General features: G+C 39.5%; 1 protein-coding gene across 1 annotated transcript in view; it reads right to left on the bottom strand.

Moving 5' to 3' along the window:
• The window catches only part of LOC132846765 (cadherin-23-like), a 100,463-nt gene that overhangs the window by 34,395 nt on the left and 46,759 nt on the right, over positions 1-19,309 (bottom strand). Inside the window, exons 8-13 of the mRNA XM_060871483.1 lie at positions 17,736-17,848; positions 15,268-15,306; positions 13,410-13,466; positions 12,288-12,476; positions 4,985-5,134; positions 3,291-3,449 (exon numbers count right to left, since the gene is read on the bottom strand). Coding sequence (XP_060727466.1) covers positions 3,291-3,449; positions 4,985-5,134; positions 12,288-12,476; positions 13,410-13,466; positions 15,268-15,306; positions 17,736-17,848 — 707 coding nt within the window. The remainder of the gene's footprint in view (positions 1-3,290; positions 3,450-4,984; positions 5,135-12,287; positions 12,477-13,409; positions 13,467-15,267; positions 15,307-17,735; positions 17,849-19,309) is intronic.

Genomic DNA, 19,309 nt, shown 5'->3' with positions numbered 1-19,309 from the left:
TTCTCCCCAAGCGGAATCAGGTCTCAGCTACCAGATCACACGTCAACTTCACTTGATTAATAACATAAAGAAAGACATTATTAACGACTGGCTAAGATGCTAAACAGGCTGTGGGCTAAATGGGAAAGCAATTAGAAGAGCAGATTATTAGGAAACAACAGTAATTAAACATTGTTAAGCGCTAATGAGTCGAGATTGTAACAGCGATAAATAAATAAAAATTACAATGTGTATTACCTTGTTTAATGGAATAACTGAGGAAAACTTTCCATTCTAACAACAAATATTTTCTAATTTGTTCTGCTGTGGCGTTTTGTGGAGTTCAATAGGTTATTGTGATTTTGGTAGTGTGCAGTAAATAGTACGGATGCTTTGCCTGAACTTATTATGTTGTGTTATTATGTTGTTATCCACATGCAACTTTTATGACAAGCACGGTGCACAATCTCTTAACAGATAACTACAAGTGTCAAAACTACATAACACTGAATATGCACGCATGCATACACAGTTATAAAACATGATTAGCATAATGCTGCTGCATGTTAGACTGTCAGTGTGAAAATTCCCTTGCTGTTATGCAGAAGTGGTGAAATGAAGCTATTATAGGATACAAATAAAGCGGCGGGGCCACCTGAGTAACAACTGACACATTATCAAGTTCTTAGGAACGCGCAGAAAGCTGGGTGGCTCGTACCCGAGTCCGCCCGTGTGTTTAAGCCGACAATGACATCGTTAGTTTCCATAAAACACGTGTACCATGGAGTGTCAGGGGAACGTTGTGGGTTACACAGGAAGTGAGGTGCTTTAGTTGCATGTGATGAGGTACTGTAAGAAGAAATTAAATGTAAGTGAACCAACATTCTGGTCACTATCACAGATCCATAACCTTGATAATTCTTAGAAATACTGTCTCCCAGTACAGTCTCTCACCAACAGAATGAATACATTCCTCATAACATGACTGACCAGGCTGAATATAGGCATGTATATACATAAAGCCCATGAACATCTTGGAATGAATACGAGTTGGCCATTAGTGGAGGGAACATGACATTACCACAGATCTCATTTATTATTTACAAGCCTGGATCTGCGTCTTCCCGCTTTTCCATTGTGTATTATATGAAGCGTTTCACAGTTCTGCTGCAAATCAACCCTAATTCTCCTTCCTGGATATATTTGGACGTTATAGTGCAGAATTATTATATTGGCCGTTTAAACCTTAAGCGATCACGATCGATTGATGGAAGCTACTATGGAACATAAAGGCAACAATAAGAATCAAGCAGCTGTTTAAAAACCAGGCATTAAACTTTTTACAGGTGGTGCTTGGAATTAAGTGTGGAGGGATAAAGGCGCAAGAAAGAGCAGAGAACACAGAATGAAAGACAGACCAGAAGAGAAGCAGTTTGCACATTAGCGGTGCTAATGTGGCAATGTAAGTATGAAAATACGTAAATACATCAACATTACAGTGCATTATTGAGGCAAAATAAACATACAATCAAAATAAGAGGGCTCAGAGAAATCCCCCCAAGTCCAAAGATTTCTTAATAAAAAAGTGTTAATTAAAATGTTAATAAAAGATATTGGAATTATCCTTTTGGCCTGGACCAACTGGAGGAAGAGGATTAGGTCCTCGCTGAGTTACGTGTCTTACTATTCATGTGTTTCTCTTAAAGACATTCAGCAGACGTTCATTAGATCTGGGCCAAAGTAGAGAGAAGAGTCTTACAAGTCTTAATGCCTGTTTTTGTCTCTTACAAGTTTCGCTATGTGATGTAGAGTGCACTGGATTGATGCTGGTCCATTTTTGTCTCTTTGGACAAACATCAGGGTTTCCGTAATGTGGGTTGGTGAAAGGAACAAAGACGTTTAGTGCCAGTGGTGAACAAGCACCTGAGTGGACTCCATGGGAAACATCCTGAAAACCTGTATGACTGAGTCAAACTTGCTCTGAGATAAAAAAAAAAACACTCTCACTTTATAAAAGCACTAAAGGTATAACTCTATATAAGTCTACAGAACTCTATAGCGTTTCTCTTAGATTTAGCCTTAGTGATGAAGTGTGACACATGATGCTAAAAGTTATCTTCAGCTCCAATACTTTTGCTCTTTGTCCTTAGGATTTCTTCACATATTCTGATAGAATCAAAGCAAATATACATATACTAAGTATTATGGAGATTTAAAAAAAAAAGACTAGTGGATGATTTAAGATCCTATTCGGTGTTAATTTGTCTCCATCACAAGGTCACTTACACTCTTTAAAAACGACCCAATGCTTTTTACTGATCTATATCGATTTCTATGGCACTTACTGTACTGAGTGAGGACAAGTGAGTGAATTAAGGACAGAATAAAAAGTTCAAATTTATGAGCACCTGCACCGGACGTGTTGCCGTTTTACATTATTTATGGTAACAATTATTAAAAAGTGACCTTACTGAGCAAGGGCTATGACACAATTTCCAGTATTTCAGAAAGATTTAGAGAAAAAAAGTATAACCCTTGTGTCCTTCTTACAACTTTAGCAGCGGAGGTCTTATGGATCCCAGCTAAAATTCTTCAATTCTCTCGATTTCCGAGCAAAATAATATTAGATATTTATGGTAATAGACAATCGTTGTTGGGGATTCTGTTGAAAGGTGTGTGGGCAAATGTAAGTAAGAGATGGAGAAAGATATCGATACTCGTATCTCGCCTTGTTACTTGTTGATTACACCAAAAATCTACATCCCCCCAGGGTTACCAAATAAAAAAATACAGAAGGTGCAAGATACAGAGTGTGAAGACAATGTGAAAGACAAAGATATACGATTTTTACCACTAAGTTATGCATTGTAGAAAAAAACTGGCAAGAATTTTAAATATCCTTGTCACAGAAATCCACATTTGCAACAGGAACAGGAATATGAATAAACGATATGTGCGAATGTGGGCGCTTGTACTTGTACTTGTACTTGTGGATGTTATTCAGTGGGATAATAAACCTCAGTGTGACCTTACTGCCGTGACTCGTTTACTGAAGTGTTGAACAGCATTTTAAACCAAAGAAAAAGCACTAAATCGTAAGTGTCAGTGATTCTCCATGGTTCTCTTCAAAGACTCTTTCTCACCCCTTTTATTGGTTTTCGAGCAGTAGAAATTGGTCAATGCTGTCCTTTTGGGCTTGGTGCTCTTGCTTTATTGGTCATAGTGCTTTATATGATTAGTAAACATTGTAACGCCAATGTAAGGCTTGTTGAGTGTATACTGTAGAAGTGAGTGTATGTGTGTGTGCTCACTTGTATCCTCAGTAGTGACGTGCCAGGTGCTGTGCTCTCCAGTAAACTGATGTTATACACCGTTTGGCTGAATACAGGCCTGTTGTCATTCTCATTGAACAGATCGATGAAGACCCGAGCGAAGCCCACGTGCTCCGCTACAGATTCATTGGCATACAGCTGGGTGGAAATCATAATTATGGAAAACATTACAATCAAGAACAGCTCTTTAGCATCAATAATTAATATGTCTATAGTATTGCTGATTCGGTAATGATGCCGCTTGCTCTTGTACGCTGTCACGATAACGAATGATTCCATTTAATACGAGCGCTGAAACTTTACCAGAAAAAGAGATATACAAGATTGAACGCTTGCAAAAATATTACTTTGTAGTTAGCGTAGACGGAAATAAACGATGTTACATGAACTCGAGTGCTGGTAGTTCGTTCATTAGGTCCGGTGTTCTGTCATATATTCAGTTTGCAAAAGTAGATATAAAAAGGGAATCTTACCAAGTGACACATATACTGCATATTAGAGCAGACTTTATATATTTATACAGCTTGAGAACATATTAAATATTCAAATGCCTTCAGTGAAAAGGCAGAGCTGCTGCTTAACTCTGGTCAGGAAAGATTTTAAGACCCAAATAGTGATAATTGAGTCGAGATTTTCTAGAAATCTCCCAGAGCAAAAGGCTATAAAATGTTCGATTATATACTGGGCTCAGCTTCGAGGGAAGAGGCATAAGTTAAAGCTGTTTCTCCACTGAGCGCAGCAGTATGTCACTTCAAACACCAGGAACTGTTGCTTCAGGCTGTGCTCAAGTCCTCCTGACTAAAAAACACATCTGAAATACTGCATCACTCTGTCCAAATCTTTTGATTTCTTTTCATTACTATGTATTTGCTCTCCCAATTTTAGTTATTTGTCCTTCACACACCTCTCAGATGTTTGGAGAACTTCTACCGTCACTTAATGAAAATCACTCGTGAACTTTGTTTAGAAGTCGTTTATAATCCTAAACATCTTTAACGATGTACAGTACGACATTCTTCCAAGACCTGGATATGACATGTTTATGCCATGATTCCGACATGACACAGGTTTCATATCTAGTATTACCAAAGAGACTAAAGAGCATAGAAATGAAATTAGATGCAAGCTAGTAAACAATATAACCCGAAGCCATGCATATTACTAACATACGATTAGTAATTCAGCCCTGATATTTAGGAACCCTTCTTGATTCTGAACCCTGAATTAAACCTCAATTATTTAACAAAGTAAATTGTATATACAAAGCAGGGATTATGTCATCAATCATCAATAAACAACTTGATGAAGTCCCGAATACTGACTGGAGTGATTAACTGTAATAAGCACAGGTTTCTCAATTACATATTCCTTTTAATATTTAAGCCAAAATAATCTTGGGCTTCTTTTATTTGTCTCAATACTGAGATTTTTACAACCCATGTGACAAAAAAATTCTCTTGCCTTTTAATTTCGCCTTCAAGTTCTGCTTGGGTTTTTTTTCCACCCAGTAACAGTATAACAACAAAACGTAAAATTCTCGGCACACTCAGGGGTTTCCTTGTGCAGACTTTTTAAAAAGCCAGTTTTAGTTTTAGCTGCCCTATTTTTTTTTTAATATATAAATACTCAATATCATGTGAGCCAGATTAGGATAAGGCCTGTGGACTACTTACAGAAAAGCTGTAGCTTCTGATAGTCTCAAAGTCCAGAGGCACAGCCACCCGCACGCGGATATCAGCTCGTCCCTGTACTGATGTGGGGGAGATGGTGAAGTGATCTGAGTTGTTTCCCATTAAGATCACCTCAAACATGCTGTTCACTCCCTATAGAAAGACAGAAAGACAGAGAGAGAGGAGAATTGGTTGTCTGCCTGACCAATGTGGTCTATTTAATATTGCATCCATAGTACTGGCCCATAGTTTGATATTTGAATTAAAATAACACAAATATTAAAAGGAAAAATAACTTTGAACATGACTCTATTGTAAGCATATGTTACTTTTGCTGATGATTTAAGTTGAGCATCGAGTATGAACAGACGAAATCGAACATTAGCTCTTTATTATTGTTTTTTTTCCAGCAGCAAACAGTAAGGAGGTTCATCACAAGACTGTGAACAATAAACTCAATACTGTTCATGTCACAGTGTAAAGGAATGATGTTAATCCTGCTCCTGTTGATCAGAATGATACAAGACATAAAGTCTCAGAGAGATGATGCTGGACAGGTATAATTTGCAGTGTAGTTTATTAATTTAGCTTACACAAAAATGATCACTCCATTCATGCCCCCATCCTGTCTGTGTATTTAGCAGAAATCTTCCTGACAAACTGCAAATCTAACTTTACAAACACTAGACAAAAAACCTTGGCTCTATTAAGCAAAGCCTTCTGAGATGTTGAGAACAGTGAGATAATTAGGCAGTTAAGTGAAGTTTAGATGGTACTTTAGATGGTCCCACATGGAAACCCTAAACTATTGCACATCCTAAAAACACTCACATTTACTTCAGTGGAAAATCTTACCTGGATACTGTACCTAAGAACCTGTAACTGCTGCTTTAATCATACACTCAGGATTATGATGCTCAATCTGAACATCCTTTCTCCATACTTAATAGCGTCTGACTTCATTAATGGGCTCAGTTGTTTAAAATGTTATACGAACGAAGCAGACCTGAGCTCTGTGGCTCAAAGGGAAGGTGGTAGTGAGGGAGAACTTTAAGAGAATAAAAACTAAAGATGTAAGCTGCAGATCCTGGATCAGACCTTGTGTGCCAAAGAAGTACGTGTCAGTAGTGAGCTGAGAGTCCAGGGGAGTGAAGAGCAGCTTTTGAGAAGTGAACCATTCAGACCTCAGTCTGGAAAGCAAGATAAGCAGATAAGGATAGTGGTTTTCAGATCATAGAGAGATCATAGTGTTCTCCAGGATGATGACAAGAAACTGATGTGAGCACATATCTCCAAGAATATATACTTGTTGTAATACAGTTTCGGGAGATGAGCTCATCAAATCATGAAGGAGGGAAGGAGAGGATGAGGATGAGTGTGTCATCAGCGTATAAGGTATGAAAAGTCTTGTGGATGTGGATGTTATCTCACAGCAGGTGTAGATATATAGAGAAAAATAATAAGAAGAACGATCTCTGAGTCTTGTAGCGGCTTGGAGAAGATCTCCTTCATGTCACCTGATATGATCATGGATCTTGCATCAGAAGACTTCCTTCAGGCTCGGTGAGGACGTTTGTACACAATCGGTTTCATTCAAAAGCTGAATGAATGTGTATTTCTGTAACGCTTTATGAATTTAACTTGAAGTGGATTTTAGATCCACTTTAATACAACGTCTCAGTCACTTTCTCTCACACTAGAAAAGGACACGTTTGATCGATATGAAGGACCTTCAGGGGGTTTTTCTATCATCTCCCTCTGAAACTTAAAGGCCTAATAATAAAATATAGAGAAAATTAAAAAGAACCTCTCAGAGACATGTGAAGGGTTATAGTTAAGTTGTATTATGACCATGTGACCTACTGAGCATATATATACTGTATATGTATGTGGATGTTGGTGTACATCATGAATGCTAATGGCTTATATGTATGTGTTTAGAGGGTAAGAAAGTGTAAACACACGCCCGCACACACACACACACACACACACACACACACACACACACACACACACACACACACATGCATTACAGAGGCTCTCGGTTTAATGAAGTGCAGCAGACAATTACCGTACACCCAGACACTCACACACACACTCACACACACACGCCTGGATCTCATTTGCAGACGAAGCCATTCGCGACCGCGGTGCGAGCGATTGATCCGAAAAGGGAAAATTGTTTCGGAGTTCAATAAACATTTCACCCGGGGAGATCCGCCGTGGAGCAAAATACCGAGACGAGGAAAGAAGCAGAAAAAAGATTAACGGACAATAACTGCAACAGTCGGCGATCGAGGTTAATCCATGCCATTCGCCCTCTTTTTTATCTCTCGTTTATGAAAATCGCTTCTCCGCAGGCTGTAGATTGTAATTGCGGGCATGAATGTGGAATCAGAGGCCTCCCTTCACGCTGAAAGACTATGATTATAAAGAGAGGAGAGGAGGATGAAGCCTCTCTTTAAACACACTGGCAGCAGGATCCATGTCCTCTTGATGGACTAAATGAGAAAACAAGAGAATGATGTTAGCAGGAGGGACCGAAGGCTTGCTGACAAGAATAAATGTGACAACATCAGTGTTTGGGTTCCTTCTAATTAAGCTGTATTGTAATTTGCAATTATACACAATGAAATCCATCCTGGTTGCACATCACTGTTTCTTAACACATTTTTATTTATTTATTTATTTTTTGGACAAATTTGACAGGTGTTTCTTAATAAGGAGCAGAGCTGATAATAGCTATCGACACACACACACATACACACACACACACACACACTCACACACACTCACACACACCATTTATCTTATTATTACGTCTACAAAGCCGAAACTTTCATTCGTTTCATCTTGTGATCAAAATGATCGAGGTTGAGATAGCCATGAATATTAGCCATAATATTACTTGCATTTTGGCAAACTGATCACTGAAATTCTTTATATACACTCAAAATGGGCAATTTATTAGAACCACCTGCGTTCACCTGTAATGAGCAAGCAGCTCATCGTGTGGCAGAAGAACAATGAATAAATCCTCATGATGAAGATCAGGAGCTTCAGCTACTCTTCACATCGAAACATCAGACTGGGGAAAATGTGATCTCAGTGGCTTTGATCATGTTCTGATCTCCTGGGATTTTCTAAAGTGTGGTGTGGAAAACAAAACTAACCCAAGAAACCTCCAATAAGTGTCAGAGAAGCAGGTGGAAATGTCTTGATGTTAATAGAGGCTGTTCTGAGCTGACAGGAAGGCTAGGATAACTCACTCAAATAAACACTCTTTACAATCTTGAGCCGAAAAGCATCTCAAAATGTATGAAAATGCAAAAAGATATGTTGAACCTTGAGATGAATGAGCTGAATGGCAGAAGACCACGTCAGAAAACAAAGAAAAACTTAAAATGAATGGTTTTAGGGAAGGAGTCTTCACTGTCAGCGCTCTGTAATGATCAGAGGTAAAGCTGTAACATTTGGGATTGTGCATTTTATTTCTGTCTTATTAACTTGATAAAGAAAAATTGTTTTTTACAACTGCTGGGATGTAGGTGATGACAGGAACTAAGTGTATGATGTGTCAGTCTAATAAATCTAAAAGAAGCTGGTTAGCTTTGGCAAACTGCTACGGAATAAGAAAGAGAGACTTTGGCACGTGATGTTATCTTTGACTCGAAGAAAACATGAGATCGGTGTTGTTATTCTCAGATGTTCTTAAATTAAATGATCAGGTTTTGCACCTTCGCGCCGTTTTGACATTCCGCAGACACTAAAAACGTGCCATAAAGCGTGTAGGCACTCAAAATAGTTTGGAGCGGAGACAACAACTTGTTTTCAATGCAACAAATGCAGGCTCCGGAGAAGCGAACATGGTTGCCGGTGTTCCGGATCGATGGCCATATTACGCTAGAGGTTGTTTTTTTTTTTTCTCTTTGCTTTATTTTTTTTTTGTTTTGAGCTCTTAGGGAGCCATTGTGCCTGATGGGCGGCTATTTAAAGAGCCATCCAATATGCAGGGATGTCAGCACACACCGGCCATAAGCGTAATTGCCCGTCCATTTCGCCTTCTGCCTTTAGAGAGAGGATAAAACCAGGCTGTCACACGGGCCGTCAAAGTTTTGCAGACAAGTCGAGCAGGGGAAGTTTGGACAAGAGTGTGCGCGTGCATGTGTGTGTGTGTATGTGTGTGTGTGTGTGTGTGTGTGTGTGCGTGTGTGTGTGGGCGCATCGCTCATCTTCACACCTTCACAGAACGGCATCTAAATTTGTATATAAAAGTACGAAGCAGTCAACAACATTCCTGACAAAGATATCTGGACATGCTGATAGAGACGAAGTGGATTTAGGTGTGAGAACATGTGTAAGGGTGTGTGTGTGTGTGTGTGGACAGGATAAAGGAAGACTGGAGCTTACTTTGCTTAACACCCCCGACTAAGTCAACACCTTGAACTCTTCAAATCATTTCTGAACAGTTTCTGCTCATTTTGTGAATAACAAAGCCACTACTGTAAGTTCAAAGTAACGTCCACATGGATGCCAGGACTTTAGATTTCCCAACAGAGCATCTCAGTCTCGGTCGGCTCGCCGTCTTCATGTCTTCATATTTTCTCTTGTCCAGGAAAGTGACACATATGCACAAAAGAACATGTGATAATGTGACTCAGACCAGACCATCTTCAACTGATCCACGGTCCGGTTCTGATGCTTATGTGTCCATTGTAGGACTCCTTTCAGTAGGTCCTAAACACTTCAATCCAGAACAACCCACAAGATCTGTTGTGGAGATCCTCTGATTCAGTCAAATACCCCAAAATAAATGACTAATTGAATAACAATGATGAAACAAATCGTCTCGCATCATATTACATGCTTCATACCTAACCTCTCGTCCTTTTCTCCTAAAAACACCAACGCAAGTGTACTTTCATCTTATTCCTGTTAATTAAGTAAGAAATAAAGCACTAGTGGATGTTGTGGATCTTGTTTTCTGGCCTGAAGCTGAGTATGTATAATATATATAGTACTATGATATGTAACTATATGATATAGTTACATTTAACACTGCGGTTGCTCTCAAAATCTCTCTTTTTTTTAATTCACCTGGAGTTAATAAGACAAATGCAGAGAAACCAGAGAGCAAGTTACAAAACTCCTCAGTCCTAAAACTTCCCTCTGGCTAAAAATTGAATTTGCTAGAGAAATCCTAACCTTTAATAACGAGTTCATTTCTATAAACTTTGCTATTAAGACTGAACATTAATGGACACCTTCTGACCAATCAGAGCTGAGAATTCAGCAGCGTATATAAGGTCTTTTCTTTCTTTTGTTCCTTTCTGCCTTTCTCTAAATTCCCTCCATTGCAGCTTCATGCTGGTTGACTCTTTCCCTCCATTTATCCTGTCTATCCCGAACCTCTATCCTTTACTCTTGCACTGGTTTACCTGCCACTTCAAAATTCTTTTTTTATTCTCTTGCCACCTTTCCCCCTGCCTGCTCTCTCTTCTCGCTCTTTCTGGTCCATTTTACTTCTTTGTGTTCACCCCATCATTCCTTTTGCTCCCTTCATGTTGAGTATCTCTCTTTCTCCACTTATCCTGTCTATCCCTTAACCCTTATCCTTCACTCTCACTTTCTTTTATCTCCCAAATTCTAGTTCTGTATTTCTTCTCTCTCTCTCTCTCTCTCTCTCTCTCTCTCTCTCTCTCTCTCTCTCTCTCTCTCTCGCCATCACAGCTATCTTCTTCATTCTGCCTGACCTTCCTTTCTGCACTCAACCTATTTATCCTTTAACCACAATCCCTCACTCTTATTTTTTATTTTGGCCAGCTCATCTCTTTGTCTCTCTTTGTGATTCATTTTTCTCCTCCATGCTCAGTCCATCATATTTGCAGTTCGCTTTAATCCAGCCTGAACCTCCTCATTTATCCGGTCCATCCCTCATGCTTCCTCTGCTTTATCTCACACATTCTAATTCGATATTTGTCCAGATACTCTCTCTCTCTCTCTCTCTCACATTCTGATCCATTTTCCTCTCCATGTTGTACTTTTTTACTCGCAGATATCTAATCCTAGGTTTTTTAAAACCCTATCCTACCCCCTCACCTACCTACCGAACCCACCACCCACTTCTGCCTCTCTATCTTTATCTGTCAGGGCCCATCCTGGGCGGTCGAGGCGAGAATCAATCAGAGTTGACTAGCTCTGCGCTTATCTCTGTCCTTCTCTGATTGATTCTGCTCGTTAGCTATAATTTGACGCTCTGTCCCATCTTCTCTGGAGCAAATTAAATTGCTGCAGAGTCCAATGTGTGCCAAGTGCCGCTCTGCTGGAGTGGTGGTATGTGTGTGTGTGTGAGTCTATATATGCTTCTGCAAATGTGTGTGTGTGTGTGTATACTTGACTAGATATGACTAATGGGAAGTGACAGAAACTTGATGTAGGACTAAAGAGGTCAATGTTGAATACAGTACTGTTCTGTTTGTGTGTGTGTGTGTGTGTGTGTGTGTGTGTGTGGACTCCACAGCAGACACTACACAAATGTATATTATGTATGTAATATACCAGCACCTCTGGGAAAAAAAAAGAAAGAAAGAAAAATAAAGAAAAAGAGTGAAAAGTGAAAGAATGCCTTTGAGTTTTAAATGACAGATTGATCCTATTACACATCGCTATACTATTCATTAAAAAATACATAAAGCATACACTAGATATTTCTTTGAATTTTTTTTTCACAGGGTTTGAGATCCTGGACTTCTACTAACTCAAGAACGTCCCTTCGACTTACATACTTATAAATTTAAGATACATATCCCTGTCGCTCTTGAATAAACTTATGGTTAAAAAAGAGCCCATGCAGCGTGTTAGAAGGCTGTCTTGTGTAACGGGCTCCTCCTATGCAAGAGAAAGCTCAGTAATTGGAAAGGTGCGTCCTGCTTGATCAATAGCTTGTTACCAGCCAGCAGCGTATCTTCACAGCAAACTTTAAATGCTGCGATAACTACCTCTGAAAGTTTCAGACGCCAGATGAGGTTAATTACTGACAGATGCTTGCTGGGATAAAAGGCAGAATTAAAAAAAAAATTGTGAAAAGCACCAGTACTTGCTTTTATGTCTTTTAATGGTAATTTACGTTACACTTTGCATTGAGTGTGTTATGAAATACCCTTTAGGTGTCCTTTTATAAAGAGCTATATGTGGCTCATAATATATAGAAAATATGAAATTATTAGTAAAAATATAGAATTATTATTATTATTATTATTATTATTATTATTATTATTATTATGGCAATTATTTGCTGTAGTCTCACCTCATCCTTGTCCTCCACCTGTATAGACAGCGGCAAGGCGAACCCCACTTGGACCAGCTCGGTGATGCGCACACGGTACTCAGAGCTGTTAAACTTGGGAGCGTTATCGTTCTTATCAATGAGCAGGATGGTGAAGGTTGTGAGGACGGTCGCCGAAGTGGGCGTACGGTCGTCATTCAGCTCTGTCGCCTACACACACAAATACAGTGGGATCGAGAAAAGACAGACAATTACTGTAGGTTAAATGTCAGAGTTACGCTTACGGGGAAAAAAGCGATACTGCAAAAAAGAAAGGTTTTTTGATAAATAAACATCTATGAAATGTAGAATGGATATTAAACAGATATTATGTACTGTATCTACAGAGAGGTTTTAAGGGTTTAAGAGCCCTTAGGTGCTGTATTTAGAATAGATATTGCATTGTCTCTCCTCTGGCACTAATTATAGATTTTGCATGTCAGTTTAAGCTAATATGTAATGAAATCCAACTCCCAGCATGCATCAGGAGGAGCTCCGCCCTCTCAGCACTCCGTCTCGCTGGAATTCAACACCCGCAGCTCATTTCCAGCTAATTAAGGACTCTATATAACTTTAGCACAAACACTCAGTCTTCATTCAGCAGCATGAAGCAGCTCGCACTACACTTGTAACTCTGCAATATTCAAAAGCCCGTTCCTTTCCCGTGTTGGCGCCGACGTGTCAGGCTCGTTAATCCGTCTTACCGTTCTTTATTCTGTTTGTAGTTTGTTTACTCGGTTAAAAATGTAAAAAAGAAATCAAATGCAGTCTATGTATCCTGTTTGGTTCACTTCCTGTGACTGAGGTGAGTCTGAGCTGAGGTTTGTTTTCACTGTAATCAATCTGCAGTAAAAAAATGTTCCAAGCCTGTAGAGATCACGTTTACATCCACGGCATTAGGCAGACGTTCGTATCAAGAGAAACTGACATTTATCTCATTTATACAACTGAGCAGTTGAGGATTAAGGCACCGATCTCTCAACCTTCCCAACACCTTAACCGCTGAGCTGCCAGATCAGCTCTCGTGGAAAGTCATGGATTATAGTTAATTGGTTATTTTGAACTCAGCTTGTCCTACTGGCTCACAGAGAGCCTGGAGCCTACCTCATGAGACTTGGGGCACAAGGCATGGTGTGGTAACACAAGGGACAGGATGCCAGCCTATCACGGCACAATCGCATACACACACACATTCACATATCACACAGAATTTACAGATGCCAATCAGCCTACAACTGGAGGAACAAGAGACCAGAGATCCGGAGGAATCATGCAATCTCCACACACAGCGGACACAAGAATCGAACCCTCAGCCCTGAAGGGTTTTTTTTGTAACATCCTCAAACTTGTAGAAATGTCAAAAGCCTGTCTTAACTATTTTCACGTTGACGGGAATTACGTATGTTTCTAAACACGTTTTTTCTAGACGCAAACAGGTTTTGTGCGTGTTATAAATTTTGTGCTATGGTTCTGTTTATCAAGGCTATTGACCAGGTCATTACTTTGAGGTCTGTAATTTCTGAATTGGTTAATTACGTAGTTTGCAAATTAATTCCATTAGATCTGAGCACACTAGAAGCGTGAGGTACATGAGGGACACGATGGACACGAATGGCTCTCGCCAATCAGAGTTTAATAGCATTTGACTTCTCTCCTGCTCATAAATTGAATCCTCATGAAGTCACAATTTTTTTGTAAACAAATTTTTTTATATGCTCTTGGGATTTTTTGTTCAATTTTTTTTTTTTTTTTTTTTTTTTTTTTACAAAAGGACAAAAAATACAATTTGCTCCTGTTTGGTTGTGTCCATGTTCAGGATTGAATGTCTTGGTCATGTTCCACTGCACAGTAGTGATTAATACGAAGCTCATATGAAAAGTAAATACTTTTAAAAAACATTTTCTGTTTTTTTTTCTAACCAACGATTGGGCGATATATTATTCTTAGAAAAGTTTGTTTAGTTTTTTCCCCAAAGATGCTTCTATCTTCAAAGTACATGGTAATATCAACCCATTTCTGCTATTTGAGATGCCCAGAGTGCTTTTCATCTAAAATATGAAGGTGTTATCTTCAACAACTAAAATTCTGTGTAAGATAAAAAACACACGTCTTACACTGAAAGCCAACTTGTGGTGATAAAAGAATTCGTTTGTTTATACTGATTGAAAATGTCCGATAAGTCGATTTCCTTTCCGCCGGTGTACAGGATTAAAGACCTTTTGATAAATATCTGTATACATGGGACCAGGGCCTCAGATTAATTCTGCATATCTAAACATGCTCTTAGCACAAGCACAAGTTCAGTTCACTAAAAAGTGTCTAACGAATGATTAAACGTAAACACTCAGACTGAAAGTGATTTAGATTCATCACTGCAAGTCATCGTACATCAACAGACTGTTGTGTGTTGCTCGCATTTCCGAGCTAGTCAGCACAACAAAATCGGAAACAATACGTCTTTTTAATGTGGCCTACGGTGATACAAAGTGAGTGAGTGAGCGACAGAACGAAAGGATGGATCGATCACGGCGGTGCATGAAAGGTCGCTCCTCAATCTCAGCCTCATGGTCCTTATATTAGATAAGCAGAGACAGAAAAAGATAAGTGGGGTTAAACAAGGGCCAATGCAGAGAAACACACAAATGCAATGAGATCGAATGAGAGAGCGCAATCGAGTGGCGGTGGCGGGAAAACAATTACTCGCACGTGTTCTCTTTTCCTTCTCGTTCTCTGCGATAGCCTCGGTGATGAGGGGATATAATGAAAAAGGAATACGCTGTATTAGCTGAGCGAGAGAGGGACGGGGTAATTTGAGGAGAGGTTAGCCCGAGCTTGTAATCGTAGAACTTCGACGTTTAACCATTTTTTTCTAATTCCTAATTCCTTATAAGTGTGCTGACCTCGAGTGCAGCACCACGTGCACCATCCCTGTTTTGTGAAGTTGAGAAATTAGTTTTATTACCTTTGCGCTCAAAATCAATATCTGCACCAACGAGAGCGGCTGGAGGGGGAAAAAGAGCGCGAATGAGGCGATGCACATGAGGCAAGAAAAGAAGTGGAAAAAAATCTATAACTTATGAATATGTTTTTGGAGAGTGTGTTCGCCAGCACATTGGCAAGATCATTGATTTTAATTAAGAAGACAGACGTCGCTGGGAGATTGTGGTGGAATTCACAATCGGTCGAGTGTCGAGTGTCAATTCGCACATTATGCGTTGGCTTATTAAAGCATGCGCTACTTACAGAGGTATCTCATGTCTGGGTTTGTTGTAGTGGCTGAGACGCGATGAAATATAAAAATTCTTACAAATACCATTTTAAAGATGAGAAAATTGATATTTACAATGAAAACCTACACAGACATAACTGGTCAAGCCACATATAAATATAAGTACTTACACTAACCACAGCTCACCAACACTGGACTGGTAAAGTGTGGGAAAAGACCAGGACGCTATTAATATTTAGATTGACGTCATTTGGTAGATGTTCTTCTCCAGAGCGACTTACAGAAGATCATTTAAGTCTGTATGAATGAATACATCGATTGCAGGTCACCAGGTCACAGACTGAGAATGCCATCAGTCTGAATCTCTGCGCAGGAAGAGATGTAAACGTATTTACATTTACATCCAGAGAACCACCGAACGTACCACCATGAACATTCCCAGAAGACCAACAATAAGCTCTGAGCACTTCTAAAACAATTATATAACAAGAATTTCAACAACAAAGTTTTAAAAACACACAGCATATTTATTTTCTCTATAAAAAGCTATGACTAAATTCTGTTAGCTTTAAGACACCAAATGATGAAATGTCTGAGTGGAGCAGAATAAAAACACCATATGGCCACAGCATATGCCTCTAATAACTGCACTGTTAAGAGCCTATAAATAAGACAAGTAACAAAATGCTTAAAAATCTAAAAATCTGCTCAGGTTGTGGAGGAGACATAAATACAGTCTTCTATTCTATATTCAGCTCTGTAGAACTGAATGGATGCATAGGGGGGGTCATGGAGTGGGTTCATGGAGGGGGGGCATAGGGGGGTTCATGGGGGGTTTCATTTAGGGTTTGTGGGATGGTTCATAGGGGGTTCTTGGGTGGTTTCATTTAGATTTCATGGAGGTACGAGAGGGGATCATGGACGTTTCAATTAGCATTAATGGGGGGTACATGGGGGAGTCATAGGGGGTTTCATGAGGTGGATCTTGGGGAGTTTTATTTAGGGTTCATGGGGGTTTCATTTAGAGCTCATGGGGTACATGAGGGGGTTCATGGAGGCTTTCATTTAGGGCTCATAGAGTTCATGAGGGGTTCATGGGGTGGGGGGGACTTCATAGGGGTTCATAGGGGATTCATTTAGGGTTCTTGGGGTGTTCTTTGAGAGTTTCATTTAGGATTCATGTGGGTTCATCTGGAGTTTCATTTAGGGTTCATAGGGGGTTTCATTTAGGGTTCATTGGTGTTTCATTTAGGGTTCATGCGGTTACATGAGGTGATCATGGGTGTTCATAGGGGGGTTACATTTAGGGGTCTTGGGGTGTTCATGGGAGGTTTCATTTAGGTGTCTTGGGGTGTTCATGGGGGGTTTACGACCGTCTGCAGCTTGGTGTTAATTTGCTAAATTACTTATTTTTAAACTTCTTTAAAAGTCACTGAAAGACAAGTCTGAGAGAGTGAGAGAATCCACAGACCCAGAGGCCTACAAGAGTTGTGACGGTTTTGACACACACAAACACACACACACACACACACACACACACACACACACACACACAAACACAAACACACACACTCACACACACACACACAAACACACATACACACACACATATGCTTCATTCAGCCTTTGGGCAAGTGACTGTCAGAAGGATACAGTGATAAATTGTGAACAAGAATCTTACACTCTCTCTCTCTCTCTCTCTCTCTCTCTCTCTCTCTCACACACACACACACACACACACAACACACACACACAGCTCAGCAACTGATGCTCTAAGAGTGCTCTTAATAGATCCGAATCCTAACTGAATATTAGCTCATTCATACGTAACTGTTCAAAATGACTTACACTAAGTGGACATTTATAAACTACTCTTTAGGCACAACACACTTTATTATTCCTGCAATATGCTGCCCATTAACATCAGGACTGAGAACATTTCCATCATGTCCCTGTCCATATGAAGATGCTGTGCATTACCCTGGTAAACACTTCAAGGTGTGAGAATGAGGCTTTTATTATGCACCGTGTCATTTAATTATACAGACGTCTCTGCGACTCTGTATTTTTATTTTCTACTGTACTGCTATTTGCAATCAAAAGCGCTGATTAGCAATATTGACTAGCAATCAGTTTTAACTGACAGCGTGGACTGTCCTGAGACTATTAATAAGAGATAATACATAAACGTAAACACACACCTTGACTGTTAGCGAGAATCCTGAAGAATACAGAGGGTTCTCTCTGTCCAGTCGGCCATTCACCGTCAACGATCCGCTGATGTAGTCCAAAGCAAACACACTGTTGGTGTTGCCTACGGGACAAAAAGAAAGAAGATAAAAACGCAAAAAAAGCTCATTTATTTGGTGCAATTTGTGTCAAAGTTGTCAAAATATTGGATGAGAAGGTAATGTTCTTAAAATGAAGCTACTCTCTATGCTTTTTATTAAACACTGGATTAGAGAGAACTCTAAACTTACCATTGGAGCACCATTACATCCACAGCAGTTCATTGACTAGACTCTGAGTATCATGGGCTGCAAATTCATGCCATGAGCTCAATTTTTCACTAAGAATAAGTTCCTGAACACCAAGTCACTGCAGGTATGTGACCAGCACAGCTAACGATAATTAACTCTCACAGCGCAATTAAAAAACTGCACCAGATTCTACCCATAAGCTAACAAAGATCCACAACAGGCTAGTCATCTAATCCAGTACAGTTACAGTACATTTGACCTCATCAAACCCAGACTGATGTGATATCATTAGCATTGAATAAACACTTCAGTGACGTGAGATCAGATCGTATGGTTGGTCTTTTCAGGTCACAGTTAAACTCTAGCACGTATATAAAGTGACTGGGGTCAGTTGTATGTTTTAAATTCAAAGTATCTCATACACCAGGACTTTTTATTTTTGGAGACTTCGCCGTAAATTGCGTGTAATACTACAGTCATACTCTATACTCTAATATGATCTTTTCTTACGTTTTATTTTAGCTTTGTTTTATATTTGGGAAGTTTTTAATTTTCCACTGAAAAATTACATTTAAGCTAGTTGTTTCCATGCTTCTAGACTCTCGCCACGACTCGCTAATTATTCACCATATGGAGAAGGAGCTAAGTAGACTTTTCCAGTTCTTTTGCTCACACTTCATCTAGTGAAAATGCATAGCACTTCTCCTCCTTGTCCTCTTTCCCTCCTGCATTCCTCCTATCTCTTCATCCCATAATGGTTTTCGATGGCAGCTCAAGTCAGAGCAATTGTTATGCTAAATTGGACATGACAAAATCATTTTGTCGAAGCGCCGCTACTGAATTGAGACTGTGCGCGTTAGAGCATGCATGGATTCATGCATTTCAATCCAAATTGCAACCATTGTGCAATGGGAAACCCAACAGACCGAGGACGGTGAAAGTTTGGTGTGTGTGTGTGTGTGTGAAATATCTAACACACATTCTGAGCATTCTTGGTCAAACCTGCTTGTTTTTTTTTTTTTAAATGAACACAGTTGACTGCAAACTAGAATCAGGTGACATAACTCTGGGAAAACCAAAACAATTGAAAAACCTAAACGACGATGATCTCAGAATAGAAAGAAGAACATGTTCTAGAGAGAGAGAGGGAGAATATTGAACTTTTAGATGGTGATGTAGAGCGCTGATTACAGTTCAGACTTAGCACAAGCCCTGATAATGCTAAAAGAGTTGATCAGATTTGCCATAGATGCACCACAGATGCACCACAATCCAAAATGACATCTTTGTTAAAA

Source organism: Tachysurus vachellii, chromosome 6, assembly GCF_030014155.1.
Source record: "Tachysurus vachellii isolate PV-2020 chromosome 6, HZAU_Pvac_v1, whole genome shotgun sequence".
Lineage (NCBI taxonomy): Eukaryota > Metazoa > Chordata > Actinopteri > Siluriformes > Bagridae > Tachysurus > Tachysurus vachellii.
The sequence above is the reverse complement of the archived record's forward strand: the minus strand, read 5'-3'. Positions and strand labels throughout refer to the sequence as shown.